At 44.3% G+C, this 23,825-nt stretch overlaps 1 protein-coding gene across 1 annotated transcript in view; it reads right to left on the minus strand.

The window, feature by feature from the left end:
• The window catches only part of LOC133125831 (ephrin type-A receptor 3-like), a 149,368-nt gene that overhangs the window by 97,888 nt on the left and 27,655 nt on the right, over positions 1-23,825 (minus strand). The window contains exon 3 of the mRNA XM_061237500.1: positions 19,829-20,489. Coding sequence (XP_061093484.1) covers positions 19,829-20,489 — 661 coding nt within the window. The remainder of the gene's footprint in view (positions 1-19,828; positions 20,490-23,825) is intronic.

A 23,825-nucleotide genomic window follows, 5' to 3' on the forward strand; every position in this document is an offset into this window, starting at 1 on the left:
AGCAGGAACGTGCAAACCGAATGGCCCTTAATTCAGTCGCACTTCTTTAACAACTTAACTGGCCGGGAATAATACAGCCCACGCCTCTTTCTCCCGCCAGGAATTTGCATTCTGCAGACGACAGATGGGTGGCTAGCACTCTCTGCAGTGAACAGTAAACCTCATTTCCATAAAATGACCTTAACTGAAGTTTGCTTTGTGTGCGTGGTACATTTTCACAGAGATCCTGAAAGCGCACCGCTCTCTTTCCCGCTCCCGAAGCTGTGTACCTTTATTAGAGTAACGGAGAGATGGAGAGATGGAGATGAAGACAGGCCACGCTGTCGGATATGCTCTAGGCCCCACTCTTGCCATGAAGCAGAGAGTATGAATAATTGAAAACGGGCCAAAAATAGACCCGAGAGGTACGTGGACCAGGCACCGCTGACTCAAACGATCCATACATGAGACACGTGGAGACGCGGGGCACGTGTGGTGGTGCGCACGGTCGCGGGAATACACACACACACGCACACACGTGTGTACGGGCAGATACAAACACGCATGCGTGCTTACAGGAGGCACACGTGCAGGCAGGCGTGCTCACACGTACACAAGCTTGGACACACAAGCGCTAACGCGCAGTGTCAGGGTCTGCTTCAGGGCTGAACGAATATAGTTTAAAATAGATATGAATTACGCTGGGGACTGCGCTGGGGACACTTCATGATACATCTCCACAGCTGATGGGTAAAGCTAAGGGTGGTAAACCACTGACATCGCCCCACATAGAAGGCCACAGAGACACACGGATCCACACGCACACGCACACAGGAGGGAAGAGTGAGGGAGCGAGATATTGCTGGTGGAAGAGAACTCAATGCATGGTACAGAATGTGGCAATTTAAATATATCAAAGGATTTGTTGATTTAGAAATTAAGTGTACTAAATCAACTGTCCTACTGTTATGATTTGAGTGAAATATGTAGGGGTGGAGAGCAGTCTCAAGAGGCTTTTCTTCATTATTTAACTATTTTACTATTTTTACTACTTTACTATTTATTAAGCATTTAATAACTAATGTGATATTAATAAAGGCAGTTTGAATCCCTTGGTCCTTCCAATATCGAGACATTTATGGATCCAAGTAGTGAAGCTGCTGGAGCCATATTGTCATTGATTTGATTTTTAAAAGGTAAAGCAACAAAGCTGCTGGCTCTCTGTTGTAACTGTATTGATTTTATTGCTTTATTTTATTTTTTATTTTATTTTTTAAATGTAACTCACAAGCTGCAGTGTGTAAAATGACAAAACTTTACAAGTTTGTAGGTGTAATTGAATGGTGTGTGAAAATGGTACCAATTGATCATATGATGACACTAATGTGAAACTATTCTTAGTCACACAAAGTACAATACTGAACCCTTCAGGCTGTTTTGTTTTCCCTGGATATGAAAAGATTTCAAAGCATTTTTAGTATAATGCTTGGAAACCTATTCCTCAAGATATAATGCTTGGAAACGTATTCCTCAAGTGATTAGCCTGCTGCCTTTACCTGACAAGATTCGACTCAATCCGCAAGATTAGATTCAAATTTTTAAATATAGTCCAAAATCAAATGTTACATTACTGTTGAGACATGTCCACAAATTCTATACATTTTTCTTCCATTTGAGATGCATGTCTTGTAACCGGATGATGTAATTGCTGCTTGCAGCTACTGTATATATAATACATATTAATTGTGGATTGCGATTTTAAATTACCTCCATAGTGTTTGCTGCAATTGTGACTGCGTTGACAACACAAATTATTCTTCATAATGTAAGTAAATCCAACAAAACTACAACACAGGAGAAAAAAATGGGAGAAAAAACATGATAAACTCAGAGGGGGGGAGAGAGAGAGAGCTAAAAACAGAGATAATGCCAAAGAAAGGAACTTAACAGTTAATGTGCCACCCAGAGACTAATCCCCGAATAACGTCATTATTTCTCGATTCCGTCTGGCAAAAAACAAACATGGCATGCTTCTGCTACCTGTCACCCAAGTAACGAGCATGGCAGAAACTGCTATGTCCATGTACAGTAAACAACACTCCTGAAAAGCCATAATAATTACAGCTCGTTGCTACGTCTAATGAAAGCGGGGTCCAAAAGAGAAGGCTCACGCACCCCTCTGCTTCTCTGTAAGAGACGTGGGGAATGGGCCCTAAGCAGCTCCGGGGCCTTTAGCTTGCGGTACCACATTGTTTCTAAAATGTCATAAGCTAATGACAACAGTGCACTAATGGCAGCACTGTGGTAATGACAGCGTGGAGGCTTTGTGTGTCTCTGAAAGAGAGCCCCGGCCACAACACACGGACAAAATGAAAAATGTATTCCGCCATTACCGAAGATAATTACGCCGCATATAAGAAATCATTCAGAATGACAATAGAATGCAGGCCCACGGGAGTGCTGACAGACCTCAGTTTCATAATGGGGCAAAAAAAAAGAAAAAAGCTACCCAACAGACAAATGTGTATGAGTGTGTGTGTGTGTGTGTCTGTGTGATGTAAACTGGGGCACGTGTCCTTTAAGTGTTTTTATTTATGTGGTTTTCACTATGGAAGCCATTTAATGACGGTAAAGTGAGATTTCAGAAAGAAAAATTAGCTGGAGCCAGGCACCTCCTCTTCTTAATTCTTTTTTCCACTTAATGCGTCGCTGTCTGAAAGGCTGCTAAAATGAGACGTCTCAACATTGCGGGGACATTCTGACAAAGTCTCGTATCGGCTGGGGAACAGACGCAGGAGCAAGCGCATGGCGCTTATCTGGGGCTGCAGCTCAAGTCTCCTCTTGAGATGCTCTAATTTTCCTAAACCTCCCACATCTTCGCGAGAGAAGGCAGTCATGCTGTCCAAGTCTCGCAAGATAAGGGTACCTTCCAAATAAACGAGAAAGGAAACAATTAAATAAATAGTTATTAAAAAAATAAGGATTTATGACACCATTACCTGGCATTATCTGGACGGAAAATGGCAGAAGGGGAAAACGAATAGACAAAGAAAGTCACAATTGAAACGGCCGTCGGCGGAATCCGCAGGAGTCTGGTGACACGAGCGCTCGAGAGTTGCGCTGTAACAGCGTAGCGCTCGTGAACAGGTGCGCGGATATACGTGACGCGCCTGGCGAAAAAGGGGAGCTGATTGTGATGGATGTCTCGCGGGGAACAGATGCCAAGCGTCCCCGACCTTCTCTGAAGATGAGTAATCAGCCGTGATTTCAGGGGAACGTTTATCACCTGTCTGCTGCTTCGACAGGGGGAATAAGGCCTGCGATTAAACGCAGGGAGGGGGCAGAGGAGAGGAGTAATGGAGAGGTCTTTTTCTCTTTTTTTGAAAGAGCAAACATCTAATGAGGCCGCTGCATCCCCATTTTTAATATCAACGCACTGTGATTATCGCAGCGTGACAGCACAGACTGCTTTGTAGCTAAATCAGCACTGCATCCTCCCCCAAACCACTAACCCATTTTGCCCACATGCAAGAGTCACGCAGCCCTGTTCGGCTATTGCAGGAACATATACATTTGAAGGAAACGAGGCTGGAATCCTTGGGCACCGTGGTAAAAAAAAGGGGGGGGGAACGTTAATGTAGTGTCAGCTTTGGTTAGCCTAAGCATGAATGCAAGGTATTTGGACCAATGTTGTACTTATTAGCGCTACCATTTTCTACAACACTGGTCCTCACTCCTGGTCCTGGAGAGCCGCAAGGTGTGCTGGTTTCTGTTTTTGCCTTAATATCGGCAATCAATTCAGAACCAAGAAACCATGTGAGGTGAGTTAACTGTGTAATTAACTGCTTTAATTTATCAATTATGTGCTGATTAACAACAAGACCTAGCACACCCTGCGGCTCCCCAGGACCAGGAGTTTTATATCGAAACTATACAACATTTCAGCTGTGGTTAAGTCTAAAACCTTGCAAAACTGTGAAGACCAAAAGATCAAGACCAAGGTGTTCCAAGTTCATTTGTCCAGGTTTAAAAGGTCAGTGTGATGATAGGTTGTTTTCAGTCTCCCATTTATTACCTGAAATGGAAAACTACTTTACAGTGTGATGTTAGTAATAGCAGGGACCATCGCACTCGGGTATCTTTCTCTGAAATGCAGGAGCATTGGACATTTTACAGGGGGAGGTTCAGTATTAAGACGTAGGCGATGCAATCATAGAATTGGAATTTTAATACGAGGCACAAGGTACAGGTTTCGAAAATGTATATGCCAGTCAAATTACGATAGACTAAAGCTTGCCAAAGAACATCTGGTTTACACTATCTGCGAGTTTCAGATTGCGTGTCCATTCCAAATATCAGAATCATATGCTTTAGGAAGCCAGCGATTTTGGATCCGAGAGAACTGATAAATATCCAATCTACTGCAGCAGGGTAGAAACTGGCAAATCATATGACGCAAATCAAACCAAGCTGGACCGTAATATGCACTGATGCGTTTTGAGGAGTACGCGCGGGCGTTCCCTCATGCGACGCCCGCGACAGTTCGACAGGGACACGTTCGCCCCTGCGAGGACCCGTCTCCGAGCGAACAAGGAGACGCCGCGAGCGCGCCGGAATTAAGAGCGCTGTTTACCGCTCGACCTCCTGCATAATTGATGGGTCGCCGCCGACTTATCTGCCGCTGTTACGGACCCTTCCCCGCAACCCCGGTTGATCTCAGACGTCAAGGTCAACGGAGAAATGACGAGGTGCGGTGACCTCAGACCGCGCGCTTTTTTTTCCCCAGAGGTCAGAGGAGGCTGAGGAACATCGGGGTCTTTGCTCTCCGTGTTTGCGGAACTGTGAAAGCCAGCCCTCCCTCCCCCCCGCTCCCCCCTCCTCACCGTTGACCTAATTCACAGCGCGCGATACTCTCTTACAGTCGGTTTCTGAGGCTCCCGCGCTCGTTCGCATGGGAACGGAGATAAAATTGACAAAAGGAAATCACACCCAAGCTTTGTGTCATAAACTAATTCATCCCATTAAGGAGATTAGTACGGTTCTATTTATACTTCGGCGGTATTACTTATACGTACGCACGTATATGAATGTGTATATACCGTCTGACAAAACAAGCACCCTGCCTCATAATTCGCCCACGTGCGCCCGTTGTTTTGCTTGTCTTGCCGCTGGGAGAATTCATTTAGATCTCGCTATTTTTTCCGCATGCTGTTATATCCATCTGCCTGTTGCAGTTGATATTCACTGCCACCAGTGCGTGGAATAATAAGTGGCTGTAAGTGAAGGGAGACACTTACCTTGAGCAAAAATAAACACACTGTCGCACAGTTTTTACCCATCATGGGAGTAAGCCTGGCACCCTTGCACTTTGCGCCACGGAAAATAAATCCTGTGAACTCATGACACATTACATGCCTCCACCCAACCACCTTGTATCTTTGCTGTTGCTCAAACATTGGTAAAACATTGCATCTATGACACTTTAGTGCAGAGTTTAATGAATTTTGCTTACAGCAAAGTGCTGGGTGTTTCTGAAGTCAAGTTTCCATCAGTCATCTCTGTCTTTTTCATGCCCCCACTGCCCCCCCCCCCCATACACACACACACACATAATCCAAATGAACATCCCAGGTTGTGCTGCCAATAACACGCCATTAAATATAGCTCAGTAGTATTGAAGAGAGTTCATTCATGCTTCATGAACATCGACCATCACATGGTTAACTGTAGGTCAGTCTCTCTAGGGCTATCTAAAGCAGAGACTTTAGTCAGGATTAATGTATTATTGGTATGGGACATTATTCGACTTTTAGTTGAATGCATTGGTTTTTTGTACTTACATTTTTAAATTTTTAGCTGAAATATCAACCATCAGAATGGGGAAAAAATGACACCCAACAGTGACCGTGGAATGATTGTTGGTGGCAGACAGGCTGGTTTGAGTATTTCAGAAACTGCTGATCTCCTGGGATTTTCATGCACACTAGTCTCTAGAATTTGCAAAGAATGGTGCAAAAACAAACAAAAAATCCAGTGAGCAGAAGTTCTACAGACAAAAACACCTTGTTAATGAGAGACGTCAGAGAAGAATGGCCAGAGCATCTCTGAACACACAACACATAATTCTAAGTGGATAGGCTACAGCAGTAGAAGTCTAATAAATACCTAATAAAGTGCTCACTGAGTGTATATATCATTAATAGTTACCATTTTCTTCTACTAGATGACATTTAATAAAGATGTGATTTATATAAAGATGTGATTTATATAAATCCACTATAATGAAGGCATGGGGGCATAAATCATGCTCATCTGTGAAATTCATGCTGATATTTATTGTTTTGAACAGACATTCTCAATTATTTTTCATATTTATCTTATTATATTCAAAGAAACCATGCAAAAATGCATACGCAAAAAGACATCCAAACAATTATGAACAACAAATATAAACAGAATACATGAACAAAATGTACACTGGCTAAGTCACCGGTGTCATTCTTCTTTCAAAGTTTGAAATGGGTCAGTCTGACCCAAACCGGGTTAAATCCCTCTTCAACTCCACCACACCTCAACCCTCACCTTGCCTGGGAAATGTTAAGGATAAACATTACTGTTACATTGCATGAATTTTGTACCACACAAGGTCCTTTCTTATGGTTATGGAACCCCTCCACTTCTTCGTAGAAGATCCCCCCCCCCGATGGAGCAATGCAGGTTAAGGGCCTTGTTCAACAACAGCTGTGCGGATCTTATTGTGGCTACACCGGTGCTTGAACCACCAACCTTTTGCACCTTAGCCACTAGGCCGCAGGCTGCCACATAAATGCATTGTTATCTGGTATCTGTAGTAGGGACAAGAGCTCTGAAATAGTACAGGTGTCAATGGTAGGTGGCAAACATAGAATACCCAGCCTCTGAGCCTCATCATCAGTGTCCTTGGGATTCTTTCGACAGAGCAAGCAAGCACCTACCTTACAGACTCAATTTCGGAGCCATTAACTCGCCACCGACGGCAAGCAATCGCAGTGCACGCTGCAGCGGCTGAACTGCCATCGATCCGGTTTACACACCAGCTGTGAAGTCATTTTCCAAACGCACGGAAATGAAAGAGAGAGTGAGAGAAAGAGAGAGAGACGGAGAAGGGGAGGGGAGGGAGAAGGATACAGGCACTCGTAATGCCATCGTCAAGTCATCTGGACAGTTAATGGAGTTGAGTGCGCGCACATATTATTTCTTTATTTATCAGTGAAATCTGCTGTTATCATTTTACAAGGTTTACAAAAAGTTGAAATATAAATGAATTGCTTGCATGTCCCCTAGCTTTGAAATCCCAACTTTACAAAGACTTTACATTCGAAAAGTAAAACAGCAAGGAGGAAAAAATCCTCTGGGATACATAACACACAGAGACGCACAGCTCCGACAGAGCAAATGCATTAGGTGCAACCCATAAACTTTGAGTGTGAATGTAGAACAGGCAAAGTTATTGTTCCCAGTGCTCACAAGCCTGCCAACAGGTTAGAGAAACAGCCTGCTAATGTGTCATACAGTCTCCCTCTCCAGGCTTGATTGTGCATTAGCAGTTACTAAAACTGATAATCACGGTCCCTGGAAATGTGATTCATTAAATATTTATGTAAGTTTCATGTCCTTTTAAGCCTACCACTCATAAACCAAGAAGTAATCTACATAGAACGCTGTTATTCTACTCGAATTAATCACAAACTGTAATATGACCACACTTTGACATTTACATTTCTAAATGTAAATGAAAAGCGAAGCAACTTGCCTCTCTATACATTTAACTAACTTCATTTTCCAACATTAAGCAAATAACACTCGCTTAATACCGGAGTACAACTAAACAACGATTTTGAGAAAAAGACTTCTAAAGTCTCCAGTAAATTTGCAGTCCTTACACCCACACTTACTGCCAACAGCTCCCTGTATGCCAACTTTGAGTAACTGCTTTATGGCCATAACCATTTCCTCATTGAATGAGGCATCCTTGGGTGTGATGAGGGGGTGTGTGCTACAAATACCTGGCTTGTTTGTTTGTTTGTGTGTTTTAACTCATAAAGCTACACGTTAATGTTAATTGAAGCTTTATTGCTCCCAAAATTGGCTTCATGAAGCCATTTTTCACTTATTGTTTTAAAAGAATATTTAGATCAGGGCTGCTCAGTCCTGTATCTGGAGATCTACCATCCAGTATTATTTCAACCCTAATTTGGCACAAGTGGTTGTAATATGCTAGAAGACATTACTTTTCCAGTGAAATCAGTTTAAACGCCCAGTACAACAGTAAATAACTGATAATTTTTGCATTTCAGGTGCATTGTGATTTGTTGCAATTATGATCGAAAAGGTCACAATTAACACATCAAGAAAACATGCCAGCAATGTACGAATACAGTGCAAAAATGTGGGCACCCCTGGTCAAAAAACCTCGCGCAAAAAACAACTAATATCTAAGTGAACAGAGGCGAACCTGACCTCTAAATTGTACAATGTTAAACATTTCTTCAAATGTACTTTTTATTAAAAAAAATTTGTTTCAAAATAATAATTTAAAAAGCCTGGTGCAAAAGTTTGGGAACCCTGTCAGTTAGTACTTTGTAACTCCTCCTCGGGCTACTGTAACAGCTAACACAGTAAACGCTTTCTGTAGCCAGCTAAAAGTATTTTAGAATTATTGCTTTTGGAATTTTTCCCCATTCTTCCTGGCAGAGCACTTCTACCTTAGAAATATTCTTCGGCCTCCTTGCATGTACGCCATGGTTGAGATCTCTCTACAGATTGTCAGTAATATTCAAGTCTGGGGACTGTGGTGTCCATTCCAAAACCTTCATCTGTCTTTCCTGGAGGTACCTTCATGGTTGATTTTGAGGTATGCTTTGGATCATTGTCTTACTGGAATACTCAACCTCTCTTCAACTTCAATGTCTGGAATGACCTTTGAACATTAGCCTCTAGAATTTCTTGAAGTTTCGTGGAATCTTTCTTCCACTTGCACAACATTTCCTGTGCTCCCAGCTGCCACGCAACCCCAAAGCATAATGGATCACACTGCTTCACAGTTGGCAAGGTGTTCTTCTCTACAAAGACCCTTTTTTCTCCAAACATACCTTTTTGGTGGTGGCCAAAAAGTTCAATTTTGATTTTGTCAGTCCAAAGCACATTGTTCCAAAAGGCTTCAGGCCTCTCAATGTTTTCTTTTGCACACTTCAGACGCTTAATTTTGTGTTGAGGTCATTTTTTGTTGTTTAATGTACGTTCTATTGTTGTCCTGTGATCAGCTAGACCTGTGTTTGCTACTCTTTTTTGCAGCTCTTTTGCAGTGATGTGTGGGTTCTTTTGAGCATTTCTCACCAGGTCTCAGGCCATTCTATCTGAAATCTCATTAGGGCCATTTTCTCATTATGTTTCTGACAGTGGAAATAGGTAGTTTGAAACATTGAGAGTTTTTGTAGCCAGCTCCTTCTTGGTGAAACATCTTTATTCTGAAATCCTTGGACAACTGTTTAGAGGAACCCATGGTTACTAACACCAGACAGAACAGCCACTGCAGTTAGATACTTTAGAAGGCATGGGGTTACTTCAGAATAAAAGGTTCAGCCATGGAATTATACTCTGACTCATTGAAGCCCTATTGAGTAAATCACCTGCGTCCGGGCCTTAGTAATCATCTTTTGAAAAAGTAACAAACAATAATCCAAAAGGGTTCCCGCACTTTTGCACTGCACTTTTCTTATCATTTTTAAACAGTAAAAAATGAAAATAAATAGCAGTCTTGCTTTAGAATCTGCAGAAAGATCTCACGTTTATCTCTTTACCGTTCAGAGTTCAGGTTTGTTTTCAATCACATACAGATTCATTGTTACAGACATATAAACCAGGGGTGCCCATATTTTTGCACCCCTCTTAAAAATGATCCCCTATAATACAGCTTAATGCAGTGTCCCGGGTGGAATAGTTCTGAAACTGCCTTGAAATCACAAAGATCGGTTTCTGCCACAGCAGTAAATGATGAAGCTATAATTCAAAGTGGGGCTGTATAGGCTGTTAAATTCTCTCAGTCAGCATACTATTACTTGCATCTATCTGTGGTTAATCTAGCACAGCGATACACGGAAACTGTAAATCCAACAAAACAAGCCGAAACGCTGCGTACTGTAAACAATCATTCCGCCCCTTTCTGAATCACTGGGGCCAAACTACAGCACTTGGAACAAAACATTTTATCAGCATCTTTCATTCCCACTGACAAGTGTGAATGTTTAATTTCTTTCAGGGGAATTGCATTACAATGGGTAACAGATACATCTGGAATTGAACCGTGGAGAATATAATTTACCTCGCTTTGGCCCGCAAGTGGGAATCTAATGCCATAGCTGGGGAGAAAAAAACACTTACAGAAAAGATGACAGCTGACAGCCAAAGTCCTTTACAGAAAAGCGACAATGCTCTCAAGGAGGTCAATTTATATCACCAGGTATATGGTATGGCTAAGATCTTTATGTTGGTTGGTACCTCTTTGCAGCTTGTGCTCATTCCAGCACACAAAAGAAGGTGACTGCCGAAACATTTGTGTTTTTCATATATCTATGCAAAAATTTTTTTTCCCAGAGTGCCGTCCATGTTTTTTCTCCACCTTCTCCACAGAAAGAACCCACAAAGTTGTTGAACTTATATTTCCACCCACAGTAATGTTTGAAGCATGTAGAACAAATGCTGTATTTCTAACTAACATTCTTGAGGAAAATAATAAAAAAGCTTAAAACTAATTTTCAGCTGGCTCCAGATTATAAAAATGGTTAATTGAAGCAATATAAAACAAACAGTTTGTCTTTGGCAAAATTTCCAACCAGGGTACTACTAAATTAGAGATTCTTTAAAATACTTTCTTAGTTAATCTCCTATAATAACCACCCCCCAAACTTTTGTGCTTGTATACCCCCCTTCAGCACCACCACACTTTTCTGCTCCAATATAGGAGAACCCCTCTCTTTAGAGATTCACTGCAGCGCCGCATCAGAAATGACTCAATTAAGGTTCAGTCTGCCAATGGCTGATAAGCCAGTGCAACTGAGCCCGGTACGCAAACCCCCACAGCAGTTTCCTCGCAACGTGAGAGGTTATGATTGCACATGATCAGCGGCGCACAAAAAAAAAAAAGAAAAAAAAAGGTTGCCGTAGTGCTCAGTTGAAAGCTGGCAATCCCCGCAACCCAGTTTCTCTGGTGAAAAATGGGAAGACATTTTGCGAGCGCTGTCCGGGACACGGAGAGATAGATAAATGGGGCTGGAGACTGAGGAATCCGCTTTTCTCTCTGTATAAAACAGGTGGCGTGTCTAACAGGCTTTCATCGTGGCCGGCGTGGCTCGGCGCTTCTGTCGTTCAGCGTGGCAAACTCCGCAACCCCCCCCTCCCCTACCCTCCCCCCCCCCCCCCGCCCCGCCTGAGAAAATTCCATCCGTCGAGAGAGGATTTTGAGATGTGCTTCAGTTCAGCGTAGCCCGTCGGACGGTTTTGGGGGGGAAGGGGGGGAGCGCGAACACTTTGCACAGTGGCGAGAGGCTGCCGGTTTAAGCCCGAGGGGCCTCTGGGTACCCACTGCTGGATGAAAGGAACAGTCGTGTCAGAGGTGCACCCAGAATATCGACAGCCCTCCAGAGGTTTCTGCCCTGATGCTGTGGCGCACGTCACAATGGGGAGAAATCCACCACATAAAATGGCTTCTTCCAAAAATAAAAGCCTTTCCATACCTTCCATATGGGAGAGGGGGGAGTGGGGGGGTAGGGTGAGGAGATGTACTCGGGAGCAAGGCCGAAACTGAAAAGAAGAAACAGGAGCAGGAGGGAGGGAAAGAGGGAACAAGAGAACTGGAGCAGCAGAGTGAAAAAGAAAGAAAAATAGAGAGAGAGAGCCCACAAGGGAGAGGAAAAAGAAGCGCGGCGTAGAGAAAGAGACAGAGAGGGAGAGAACGCGAGAGAATCGGTGATGGGAGAGAGTGTGGGATTGAGAAATGGGCAGAGAGAGAGAAAGAGAGGGAGGGAGGGAAGAAAAAGGGGAGCAGTAAAAGAGATGGTAAGAGTGCGGGGAGGGAGAGGGTCGCGGGACAGAGACGGTGGGGGCTGTCAGGTTTCTCGGCAGAACCCCTCTCCGTGCGACGGCGGTAATTGGTTGTGACAGACGAGGACAGAATAGACGGTGCGCTGCGACTCTTTGGGGGGACGGATCTGAGCAGCGGGAAATTTCAGGCTCACAAATCCAAGATGGGGGAGGGAGGCGAGCGACGTTAAGACTGCCAAGCAGTCTGAGAGTGTGTGCGCGCACGCTCATTAATGCACACACACTCTGTATGTGTGTGGCGTGTGAATATTCAGACACGGTATACGTACGGTGTATGTGAATTTGTACGTATTTGTATTCGAGTGTTTGGGTGTGTGCGAGTGTAATTGTGTAAGCGTACATTAATCTGGGTCATCCAGGTCCGCCTTCCATTCACACATATGCCTCTGAGATAAATGAATGCTATGACAGGAGGAAATAGGATGCTATTCAAAAATGGTAACAGACATTGTGAGGATCAATTGAACAATGTGACGCAATCTATCGGGATGCGCTTTAGCTGAATCTCAGATTTCTTTTTCTTTGTAGAACGAAAGCAGCTCTTTTTCTCCCTCAACAGAGCGGTAGCTCTGTCACATCAGAGCAGAGGTTAATGTGCAAATCAAAGGTTATCGGTTCTGTGAAAGACAGGTCTTATCTGCCACAACCTGGGTCTCCCAAGAGAGAGGGACGCAGACGGCTCAGCCCCATGACTGTGTCCATCTAACGATGGGGTCCTGAGCCACACACACACACACACACACACACACACACACACACACACACACATACATACAGACACACGCATACAGGCACACACATACAGACACACACATGCACTTACATAAAATTATAAAATTCACGCATAATCTGTTGACACACAGTGTAGCAGACACGGAAATACACAATCACAAATGCAAACATGTATGCTATCACATGCATATACACACACACACGCATGTATGCGCGCAACTAGCATTTGCCAACATACATGCTACACATACATGCACACAGACACAACTAGGATTTGCATGCTGCACCCACACGCGCACACACAAACACACACACACTCTTCCTCACAGCTCATCAGAAACGCTCTCTCTGAGAGCACAGAGGCTGATAAGAGTGGCCCTCCAGCTGTGGCAGTGTGCTGCACAATGGCTCTAGAAAGCAATAACAGCCCTATCTGATGCACGGATTCTGCTGTGAATGAGGGAGAGAGAGGGAAGGAGAGAGAGAAAGACAGTGAGAGACAGACAGCGAGAGAGGGAGAGCGAGAGAGAGCAGGTACAATTAAATGTGTTTATCAGCCCAAACAATGCGCTGACCCACGCGACCCAGCGTCAGGGACAGCACTAGATCCACTCCTCCGCAGTCATAATTCATTACGGCCTTAACATCAGGCCCTCTATCACTGTGATCATTAATCCCCCAGCACAAAGGAAGGCTGTACCCCCAATGTCCCGGCCAATTTGCAAAACCAGCTCTCAAAAGTTCCGTAGTTGGAGACTAATCACCCAACCACCCCCAGTTTAACTGGATGAGTAAATACGTCTCTATGTGTGAAAATTCTGCCACCAAATGGCTGTTATCCCATACCAACGAAGAACAAAAGTAACACTGTGAAACATTTTACTCACAGTCAGCTAAATCATTTTTAAAGAAGGCATTAAATGAATTCAATATTTTGAGATCGTAAACTGTGTGGAAAATCAGAACCCTTGGAAACTTCATATTCTAATATTTGGTAAGAATATACAAAAAATATACTGTAAATTCAAGTGAAAACTACGACAGTTATATTGTATTATGTATTGTATTGCATAGTGCTATATACGTATTATACATTGATATCTATGTATTTATACTCAGAAAGATGCTAAGTAAAGATGAATGAAAAATAATAGGAATGCATTTTCTTTTAAGAAATGTAAGTTCATATGAGTAATTCCTTTTGCTACTGGAAACTTCAAGCTGATGGATACAGCACTCTGGCAGTGGTGGTGAGCCCTCCCCATGGCGAGACTATTATATTTCAGACAGGGTCATTTACCGAACCTGCCATATGTAATTCACAGGGATCTCCAGATGTTTAAAAAGCAAATGCAGTAAGACTTCCTTTCATGAAGAAACCACCCCAAAGTTTCTTTGTTTCGTTTGTTATGACCTAGCTATGTTTTTCACGACTGTGCGGTTCACCTACGAAGGAACTCGCTATCGGACTTGTCTTGAAGTCGACGACCAAAGACTTGTCTGTTCAGATGAATTGGTCTTTTGTAGCCAGGATTGCTGTTTTCCTCTTTCAGACGAGATTGGATTGGGCTCCATATCTCTCCTTGCCGTCTGGACTGCCTTCGTCTTTATGGACCAACAGTATTTTATTATCGGGTCCCTCGGGGTCCCTCTGTAATGGAGGCTTACTGGTGGTCTGGACTGGCATGGCTCGTAATTTGCTCTTCCATGTCTCCCTTGCACCCCCCCACCCTCACCCCCACCCCCCGTGAAAGCGACTCTTAGCCAAATTGAGTTATCCAGTCAAGCCACGCAATCCACTTTACAAAGGATCTGCCACAAAGCCATTGTGCACAACGTCATTAATATTTCATCAGCTTGTTGGGTGGGATTAGCCAATGTCCCACCAAACTAGGGCCTCATGCCGTTACGATGTGACACACGTAAGAACATAGTACATAATGGTGAGAACAGGCCATTCATCTCACGGCTCTAGAGCAGGGGGTGTCCAATCTTATCCGAATGGGGTCGGTGTGGGTGCACGCTGTGGGTGTTTATCCCAGCGCTAAGACATCTGATTCTACTTATCAAGGTCTTGATTAATGAAACCCTTTTTGGATAAGATAAGGCGTACACCCCCTGTTGAAAAAAAACTGAAATTGAAAACTGAAGTTTTGAAACAGCTGGTAGCAGGGTGACCAGTTTCCAGCTCAGACAACCTACCAGAACTAGCTATGGCTACTACACTCAACCAGAGGGAAGCTGGGTGTCATGGATTCCATGATTTTGCTACTTTTTGGCAGTTCTGTGACTTTCTCCATTTTTCCCATTTCCAAACTTTCCCCTGGTTTTAGTGCTTTCTGTGATTTTTTTCAACAATTCTGGATGGTAACTGTCAACCTTAACGTAGCTGTGATGTGTATGGGTCTAAGCATTTTAAACATATTGCCAAATGTTGGGAGTAACAAAGCGCGACACTGTATACAGATTCTGGAACGTGCTGCGATCGAGATTCCCCTCCTTGCGAACAGATGTTTGAAGGCCCCTGTCAAAACAGTTGATGCCGAGTGCTCCTTCTCCTGTTACGGTAACTCAATGACTCAAACCTCGCAATGCATAACATCGTACCAAAACAGGCATTAAAGAAATAAAAACGGACCCGCGGCAACCCCGTTTCGTTATTTTAGTAGCTCTGTTTTTAACAACATTCTGATAAAAAGGATATACATTGATAAAATGCACCAGCCTAGCAATGCATTTTACTCGTAGGGTATTTCTTTGTAGCAGCGATTGCTGGCTGCTTTTTATTTCAAGCATTTGTTACTATTGCTACAGTTGTGTATGTTATAATAAAAAAGCTACTTTTTTGTAGATAAATAATATGACACCCTGAAAAAAAAAAAAATTCCAAGGAAAAAAAGATAAGAACAGTTACAGGATGACTACGGACGATGAATGCCCCCGGTTTAATTAAGGCTTGATTACACTCCAGGCCAAAACAGGTCCTTTAATATTTCAACAAAGTGACACCTTTTTCCCGAAAGGTCAAAGAGGCCATCAAAAGTCCATGTAGCACATTTCTCAGGAAGCCACTGCAGCAGAATCAGGAAAGAAAAAAACTAAAACAAAAAGCAGGAAAAATGTCCATTATTATAAGCAGCAGTCCTTTCAGAGAGGAAGTGGGATGAATTAATGAGTCCATTAGCACCTACCGCATAAAAAAGTACAGAAAAGCAGAAACACCAAAATTCAAATCCATTACAGCAGGGAGAATTCACAATGGAAATTATGCACGCTGTCTACCTCTCTCTGCAACAAGGGCTGCAACCCTTTGTTTACGGAAAGCTTTTTTGGAGCAGTCTAGCCCTAGGCTTCAAAAATGGGATTTATCTATCTCTAGGGAAGCCAAATTGCAACAACAGTATAAGACTCTTTTTTTCTCTTTCTTTTTAAATTGAGTTGTAATTAACTGTCTCGTTTATTGTTTGATGTTCCTTGGGTCTTTTTTTATTTTTGAAAGCTGGATAATAATTCAACTTGTGCAATGACATGGCCAAACAATAACAGGACGCCAAAAAATTAATTCTGGGAAAAAGCTTTTTATTCCCGTTCCCCTTTCAACGCTGCAGCCGCTGCCAACATAAAATTTTGCACCTTTTATTTATCTTTTTTTAATCAGGCTGTCACCATGGCTACCCATAACCAAATTGAACGATATGCCGATCGGGAGCTCAGAGTTCAGGCGCTGCGTTCAGGGTCGTTGCATAACGAGCCCTCCGATCCCATTAGAAATCAGAAAAGCATGAGCCAAGAGCCGGAATGGCGTCAGGCTGCGGGCCCCGTGGGCCTTTTCGCCGGCAACAACTTGCATTCTGTGAGCACGGCTGTAGCGCTGAGCGAAGAAGCCGCACCGGTAATTCACCATAGGACTGCACGAATAGCCTAGCGGCAGCCTATAGCCCACTGGCTAAGGAGCGTGACTGGGACCCGGAAGGTTGGTTGTTCATGCCCCTCTGTAGCCATGATAAGATCAGCTGTTGGGCCCTTGAGCAAGGCCCTTAACCACACATTGCTCCAAGGGGGACTGTCCCCTGCTTAGCCATATCTGTCGCTTTGGATAAAAGCATCAGTTAATAAGTGTAATGTAATGTAAAGGAAATGTGCAGACCGCGGGAGGCCCACAGACCAGAGGAGGCGCTGATGAGCAATGAGGCGATGGAAGCTCTACAGGCTGAAAACCTTCTCTGATAATGAGGCGTCACTGCATTGGGCCCCAAATAAATGCAACAGGCCCCAAGAACATTTTTAGTTTGTATCAGTGACTGGGAAAAGAGTGAGAAACCAAATAGAACATCTCATATCTGCTACGTTTACTGTCGGTCAGTGTGTCTCTAGATCAATTCGTAAATGGTCAGATTGGTTAGTCCTCTTTGCCAAGATCAACCCCCCCCCGCCCCCCCTACAAATACCACTCCTGACAAACAATCAATCATGTATTTCCAAATATGAACATCTGTTTCCATGTAATACGATTCGTAAAATCCCCATGTTCAAAAGCCAGTGCCAGAAATCTCCCTCCTGCAATACCTTCTGATGCACCTACAGCATGAGCACTGTCTTAATTTCATTTGAATAATTCAGTAGTTTCGAAGATATTGCCGTTTACCACACCTGTAATAAATCAGAACTAGTGATGCAACTTTTCATTGATTAACCATAAAATAGCAATAACCAGTGAAACAATAAGGATTCCTTTAAGAATGCCACAGAAAAAAGTACATGGTGAAGCAACACATTACTTGGAATTGGATTGAATGCTTTAAAAATGTCTCGCCTGGAGAGGTAGAAAATAAGTTCCATCTGGATCTTTTTTCTTTTTTTTTTTGAAAATAGGAAAGTTGAGATAGGATTTTCACACACCAGCAATGGATTTTTGCTCAATAACTTCAAAAACAACCACTCACATGAAGCTTGTCTACCTTGGCAGATTCCTCAAGCTTCCAAATTCAAACAACAAAGCGGTTCATGTAGCTAGCTAGCTGGCTAGATAGCTAGGTGAACCTGATTCAGCTCAATTAGCTTGATTCAGCCCAATTAGCTTGAATTCCATTAATTGGCCCTTCATGTGTAACAAAAGTGAATAGATTAGATAAGATAATTTCACCCAGAATTTGGCATATAACACGTTAAAAAAGAAATGCTGCATCACACAGCAGTCTACAGAATACAGTAGATGGTACTCGATATGCAGGTTTCACAAGGTTTCTTACTCACAATTCTCTAAAATTGCATTTTAGTCAAGGATAGTAGTGTAAATGTAAATATCTGTCATTGTTCTATGCATTAAACAATCTTCTATCTTTGCTGCTACAAGCCACTCGCCTGCATTCAACCAAATTCTTTGGAGACACAATCAACAAGAAAGCAATAGGAAAATGGAAGCTGTCCCAAAGAACCGACTCGCTCACCACAATCACCTCTTCCACACATTTCTCTCTCCACCTACAGTCAACAGCAGGAGAGAGCCAAAATGGTGTCCATTTGGCAGCTGCGAGGCACCTGCTTGCCTTTTTCAGCCACACCTGCTGAGGTTTGGTGACGAACAAGCGCAGCACTTTCCACGCACCTCTCCTTCCCATAATAGCGCAAGCTTACAGCTTGATGAAGGCGAACCACCCTCCGCTTTTCACTCTGAGGCGTTTGTGAATTCTTTACATCGTTTGTTTTTCAGAGCTTGGTTTCCGCCAGCCGTGTGCCACTGTAAGGCCCGCCAGGCGGCAGGTGAGAGGAAATGCTCTGATGAAGCTTCAAAAGGACGTACGTCTAAGCATATCCTTGGCCTCCTCCTCTGCTGAGTGAATCTTTGTTATTCTTTTCCGGCACATTCTCTCCATTTATCTGTGCGTGTCTGTATTGGTGGGTGCAGCAGGAGACTGAAATCCAGCTAATCAGACAGATAAAGACTGAGGACAGGCTAGGCCGATGCAGTTCTCGTGCTTTTGCGGGGGATGGCTTTACTCCTCCAAAAACAACGAGATTGTTTTCAATCATAGCTGCGGTGCAGTGACTGATACTAAGCTCCACTAATTACTCTGCCTTGTTGTAAGACAAGACCATATAATGACTGTGACGCTGAAATCTCTGTAATGCCAGCGCTCTGATATTTAACAGCACAACTATGCATGGGCTGACAGTTAATTATCAATCCTAAAGAAGACCTTTTTTTCTAGTTTGCAGACACAGACACACACTAGCACACATACATGTTTAGGCTCACATGAACACACAGACACACACACAAGCAGATATGGATGCTCAGGCACACAAGTTCAGTGCATCCAAACATCCTGCACTCAAATCTATGCACTCCAGAAATGAATAAACAGAACTAGTGTCATGCTTAACATGCTTAATATCATCCTAATCTCATATTAGCAGCAATGAACGCTTCAACACACACAAGATCATGTAAACGACATAAGTGAGTCTTAGTGTGTTACGGTGGTTCTAAGCCAGTCTATATACAATTCAACAGGTTACACTGAAGGAGAAACAGCAGAGGCGATACAACGATACACGGTCACTGTCGGTAATACAGCCATCAAGAACCATCTCACTGTCACTACCAATCTACCTCCATCCGTCTCTAGCCAGTCCACAGGGGGCCCCAATTTCTCATTCCACAACAGCGAGGCCACTCCGCAAGACTAACAACCGCATCGTTTTCACTTCACACCCATACGCACACATGCCGATTAATCAAACCGCGGCAGTTATCCTAACAATGTTTTTGGTTTGCGCAGAGAAAGACAAAAACCAAAGACGGTCAAATAAACCAGCGGGACGACAACAACCTCAGAAAGTAACACCCGAGTCAACGGTTTCACACGAGCGGAAACGCTTCACAAATGCTTCACGACTGGGCGAAAGCGGTGCCGGTTTCGGTCGCCTCGACCTCCTCGACGGGAGGACGGACAGGAGACGAGTGGGGCCTACTCACGCTGGCAGCGTCCCTCGTGCTCTCCGAAGCCTGCCTGGCAGACGCAGCGGCCGATGGGCACCAGCCAGCCGCCGTCGGCGCTGCAGTACATGCGCGGGGCCTCAAACTCCTCCGAGTCGTTGACGCAGGAGCCGCGCACCTCCACCAGGGCCGAGTCCCCGCCTGTTACCGTGTCGGGGAAGCGCGCCAGGTTCAGCACCGTCAGCGGGCACTTCTTGTAGAAGATGCGCACCGACACCAGCGCGATGCAGGCGCCCACGTCCTGGAAGGCCAGGTAGAAGCCCTTCTTGCTCAGGTTGCTGATGTCCCGCACCTCCGTGTTGAGCTTCATCACCCGGTCGCCCACGTCCACCTGCGTGAAGCTCTCGTCGGCTGCGATGGTGTCGATCTTCACGTACTGGCTCTCCTTGATGAACCACAGGTTGCCGTTGTTGGACTCGTAGTAGTACATGTTGAAGGTCTCCTTGCAGGTGCCCGGCACCCCGGGAAGGCTGTTGCAGTCGCGGAGGGTGAACTTGATCTCGATGTAGACGCGCTGGGCGCCGTCGCGTGGGATGTGGCTGGTCCGCAGCCAGTTGTTCTGATTGGCCTCCATCACGTTGCACACCTGGTAGGTCCGCATGGGCGTGTTCCTCTCGTCCATCACGCTGATCTCCTCCCACTGTGGGACCGCCGGAGGTAGGTCAGAGAGGACGGTAAGAAATGAGAGACGAGAATGAGAATTACAATCAGGACAAATGCTTTTCCTGGGGTCAGATGCGTGCGTGTGTGTGTGTGTGCACTTGTTTTTATATCTTGCAGGAGGGGGAAAAAAAGACCTGCTAGCACACTCATGTGATGGGGACTACAAATGTAGCAGGGACATAAAAATGTGTGTGTGTGCCTGCTTGTGTGCATGCCTGCATATGTGCATGGATGCGTGTGTTGTAGTAATTCTGTGTGCATGGCAGGGTGTTTGAGTGTGTGCCAACTATGTTGTGTATATGCATGGCTAATATGTGTAAGTAAGTGCATGTGTGCATACGTCTATGTATGTCAGCTGTTTTTTTTTTCCAGGTCTCTAAAAAAACCATGAGTATTTAAAGCCCTATTCTCCATCAGCATGCATATGCAGTATAACTGCAGCTTCTGTTCTTTGGGGGAATTGGATTTCATATGTATGTATAAAGGCAGGTTTAGTTGGATATTCGATACAAACTCAAGTTAGGCAGTATATTAGAATGTTTATTTCAACAGAAAAAAAAATATTGCTGGGAATCATCTTTCACCACAGCCTAGTTCAGTCTGTACTGGAATGGGTATGCATGTGTGTGTGTGTGTGCTTGCGTACGCATGTGTGCATACATGCTCACCCATGTGAGTATGTGTGCACTTTTCCTCTATGTCATTACATTACATAATAATCACTTTGCAGACAGTCAAAGTCATGGAGATCATTCAGCACTGCTCTGACCTTTACCTACCATTCTTCATTGCTGTTACTCACATAGCAGTTCACATTGTCACGCAGAAAATGTTTTAATGAATGCCGTTTAAGGAAGGAGAATATAACAGAATAAGTTAGTTCCCACTATTTCACTCAAGGAAAACCAAATCAGACTCCTGCCATTCCTCAAATATCTTCTTGCCAGAAAAAGCAAAAGATTCGCTTCTGAGATTCTGATACGGGACATAAAAAATGTTAAGAGTATCAGAGCTAAGCCTTTCCGTTAACCCATCTCAGCCTTCTTACAAGCTACCAAGCAGCAAGTGCACACACCCTAGTACACTCTCAACCATCTGCACATGTCTCCACACACAGTCATATGAGTCCGGGGCGGTGGAGCTCCCCTGCTGAAATCTTTCCTTGTCATTTCCCATAGAACAGATGCTAACAGGCCTTGACTACTGCATAATGCATACATTATGGGTAAAAGGGAGTCAATGGCTGGGGGGGGTGGTGGGGCCTGCTGCAGTCTTGACAAAAATTATACTTGGCATACAAATAATCCCACACAACTTTAATCCATTATGTTAAGCATTTTGTCCACTAAACAGGCTTGAGTGATTCATCTGTCATTCAAACAGCCTCTTACAGAGCTTCGCTGCTGAAGGACTTCATTTGGATGAACTGGAACCACTCGCTCTACGTTTATCCAATCGCTATAATAAAGTAATAATAGTTTTCTTGAGCCGATTTATTTGTCTGAGTGGCAAGTTGAGTTACAGTTCCAGTCTGCCGGGGAGTGGTTTATCAGCATAGTGACATCACCAGGGAGGGGAAGTCGGTCCGTGACTTGCAGGGCAATGCCTTTCTATTGTCCAAAAAAAGAAATAAGACAAAATAGGGCCAAGATGTTGTTGACCCGGGACATGAATGCATGGAACATAACTGTCAGCGAAATCCTGCCAAACCAATCAACAGAGATAGAGTGACCGAGGGACCAAAAATGCAATATCCCAAGCTTAAAAATGAGAGAATTCAAGGACCGCATGTATGCAATTATATATTTATTTGTTAATTGAGCCATTTGTCACTTTTCTAATGAAAGCGGAGCTCTCCCACAAACCCAGGGCCAGTTGTAGCCATTGTTGGGAGAGTGTGGTGAGCTTAGCCCCTCTCCATCAAGGCCTCTGACACTGGGGCCACAAGGTTTGATCTCTAATTAGGGCTTTGGCTGGGAACCGATCAGAACTATTCACCCGCGAGACCCTTGCTCAACGCAGACATCACATTTTGGGAGATCTGACTGCTTTGAAACGGAGCATGTACAGCGTTTCAGCAACGACCTTCATTGGCTAAGCTTAATCCCCACCCCACCCCCCACCCCCACCCCCGCAATCAGCCGTGGTTAGAGACACTTAAGCAGTAATTAGTCTGAAATGCCAAAGAACACCTCCTTTCAGCTGAAATGTAGGCTAAATCTATTTTTTCCACATTGTTCAGCCCACGCTTGCTGCTCAAGTCTCTATCTCCCAGCTCCCCCTATCTCCCCAGCCGCAACACCAAATGGCCTGGTTGGATCACCTCCAAAACCTTCAACATCTGGTTCTGTACCAGCTCCGTCTGGCTTGTCCCTCTCGGGGTTAAGGCAGAGCAGACCGTTGACCCACTCAAGGAAAATATCCAGCAGAGCTAAACAGAGGCTTTGGGGGGGGAATTCACTTCCCCCACCCTACCTTCACTTTCCATTTCTCCGCCAATTACACTGTCTACAGATCAGGGGTCAGAGGTCAAACGCTGTAATCCCCTTGTATGAAATGCAAGACTCTGAGGTGGACCTTTCAATTAGCTCTCTGCAGGAAGGGTTTTTTTTTTTTCTCCCTCCAGTTCTCTGTTTTTTGGGCTTACATGCTTAGTCCCTCATGAGAAAGAACAGTTCTTCGTGGGGGGGGGGGGGGGTTAGGAAATGGTGGTTAAAAAATGACCGGAAAGACTTGCTGAAAAGTGCATATGCCTGCATTATCCAGCTTTAGCTGTGGAAGGTTGCTGTCAGTTCATTTTTTTGTCAGCAAGACAGAAGACATTTTCCACCATGAGTCAGGAAGCATTTGAAATGGAGCACTTTCTCCAGATCTCCAGCTGTGGTCTGTAGTCTCACTAATCGGTCGCCGGCTTGCAGGTGAGGGCATGCACTGGGGGTCTGAGCTGGGAATCTAACGCAGAGAAACAATGCCATCTCCATGGACTGTGACCACAACGACATGTCCAGTGGGTACGCACGCACAAAACACAGTGATAGCTCAAGCTATACAGGGGGGGCCTGTAAGCTAGTGGCCAAGGTACATGACTGGGACCCGGAAGGTTGGTGGTTCAAGCCAAAAAAAGATGCTGTTGGGCAACTTGAGCAAGGCCCTTAACCCCACATTGCTCTAGGCGGGATTGTCCCCTGCTTAGTCTAATAATAACATTTGTAGAGCAGTCTGCCCCACATACAAAATTACTATTTTAATTTTCTTTTTATGTGGTGTGGTGTGGTGTTTGTAGCTTTGGCTAGCATGATGAACACAAGTAATG

Source organism: Conger conger, chromosome 4, assembly GCF_963514075.1.
Source record: "Conger conger chromosome 4, fConCon1.1, whole genome shotgun sequence".
NCBI lineage: Eukaryota > Metazoa > Chordata > Actinopteri > Anguilliformes > Congridae > Conger > Conger conger.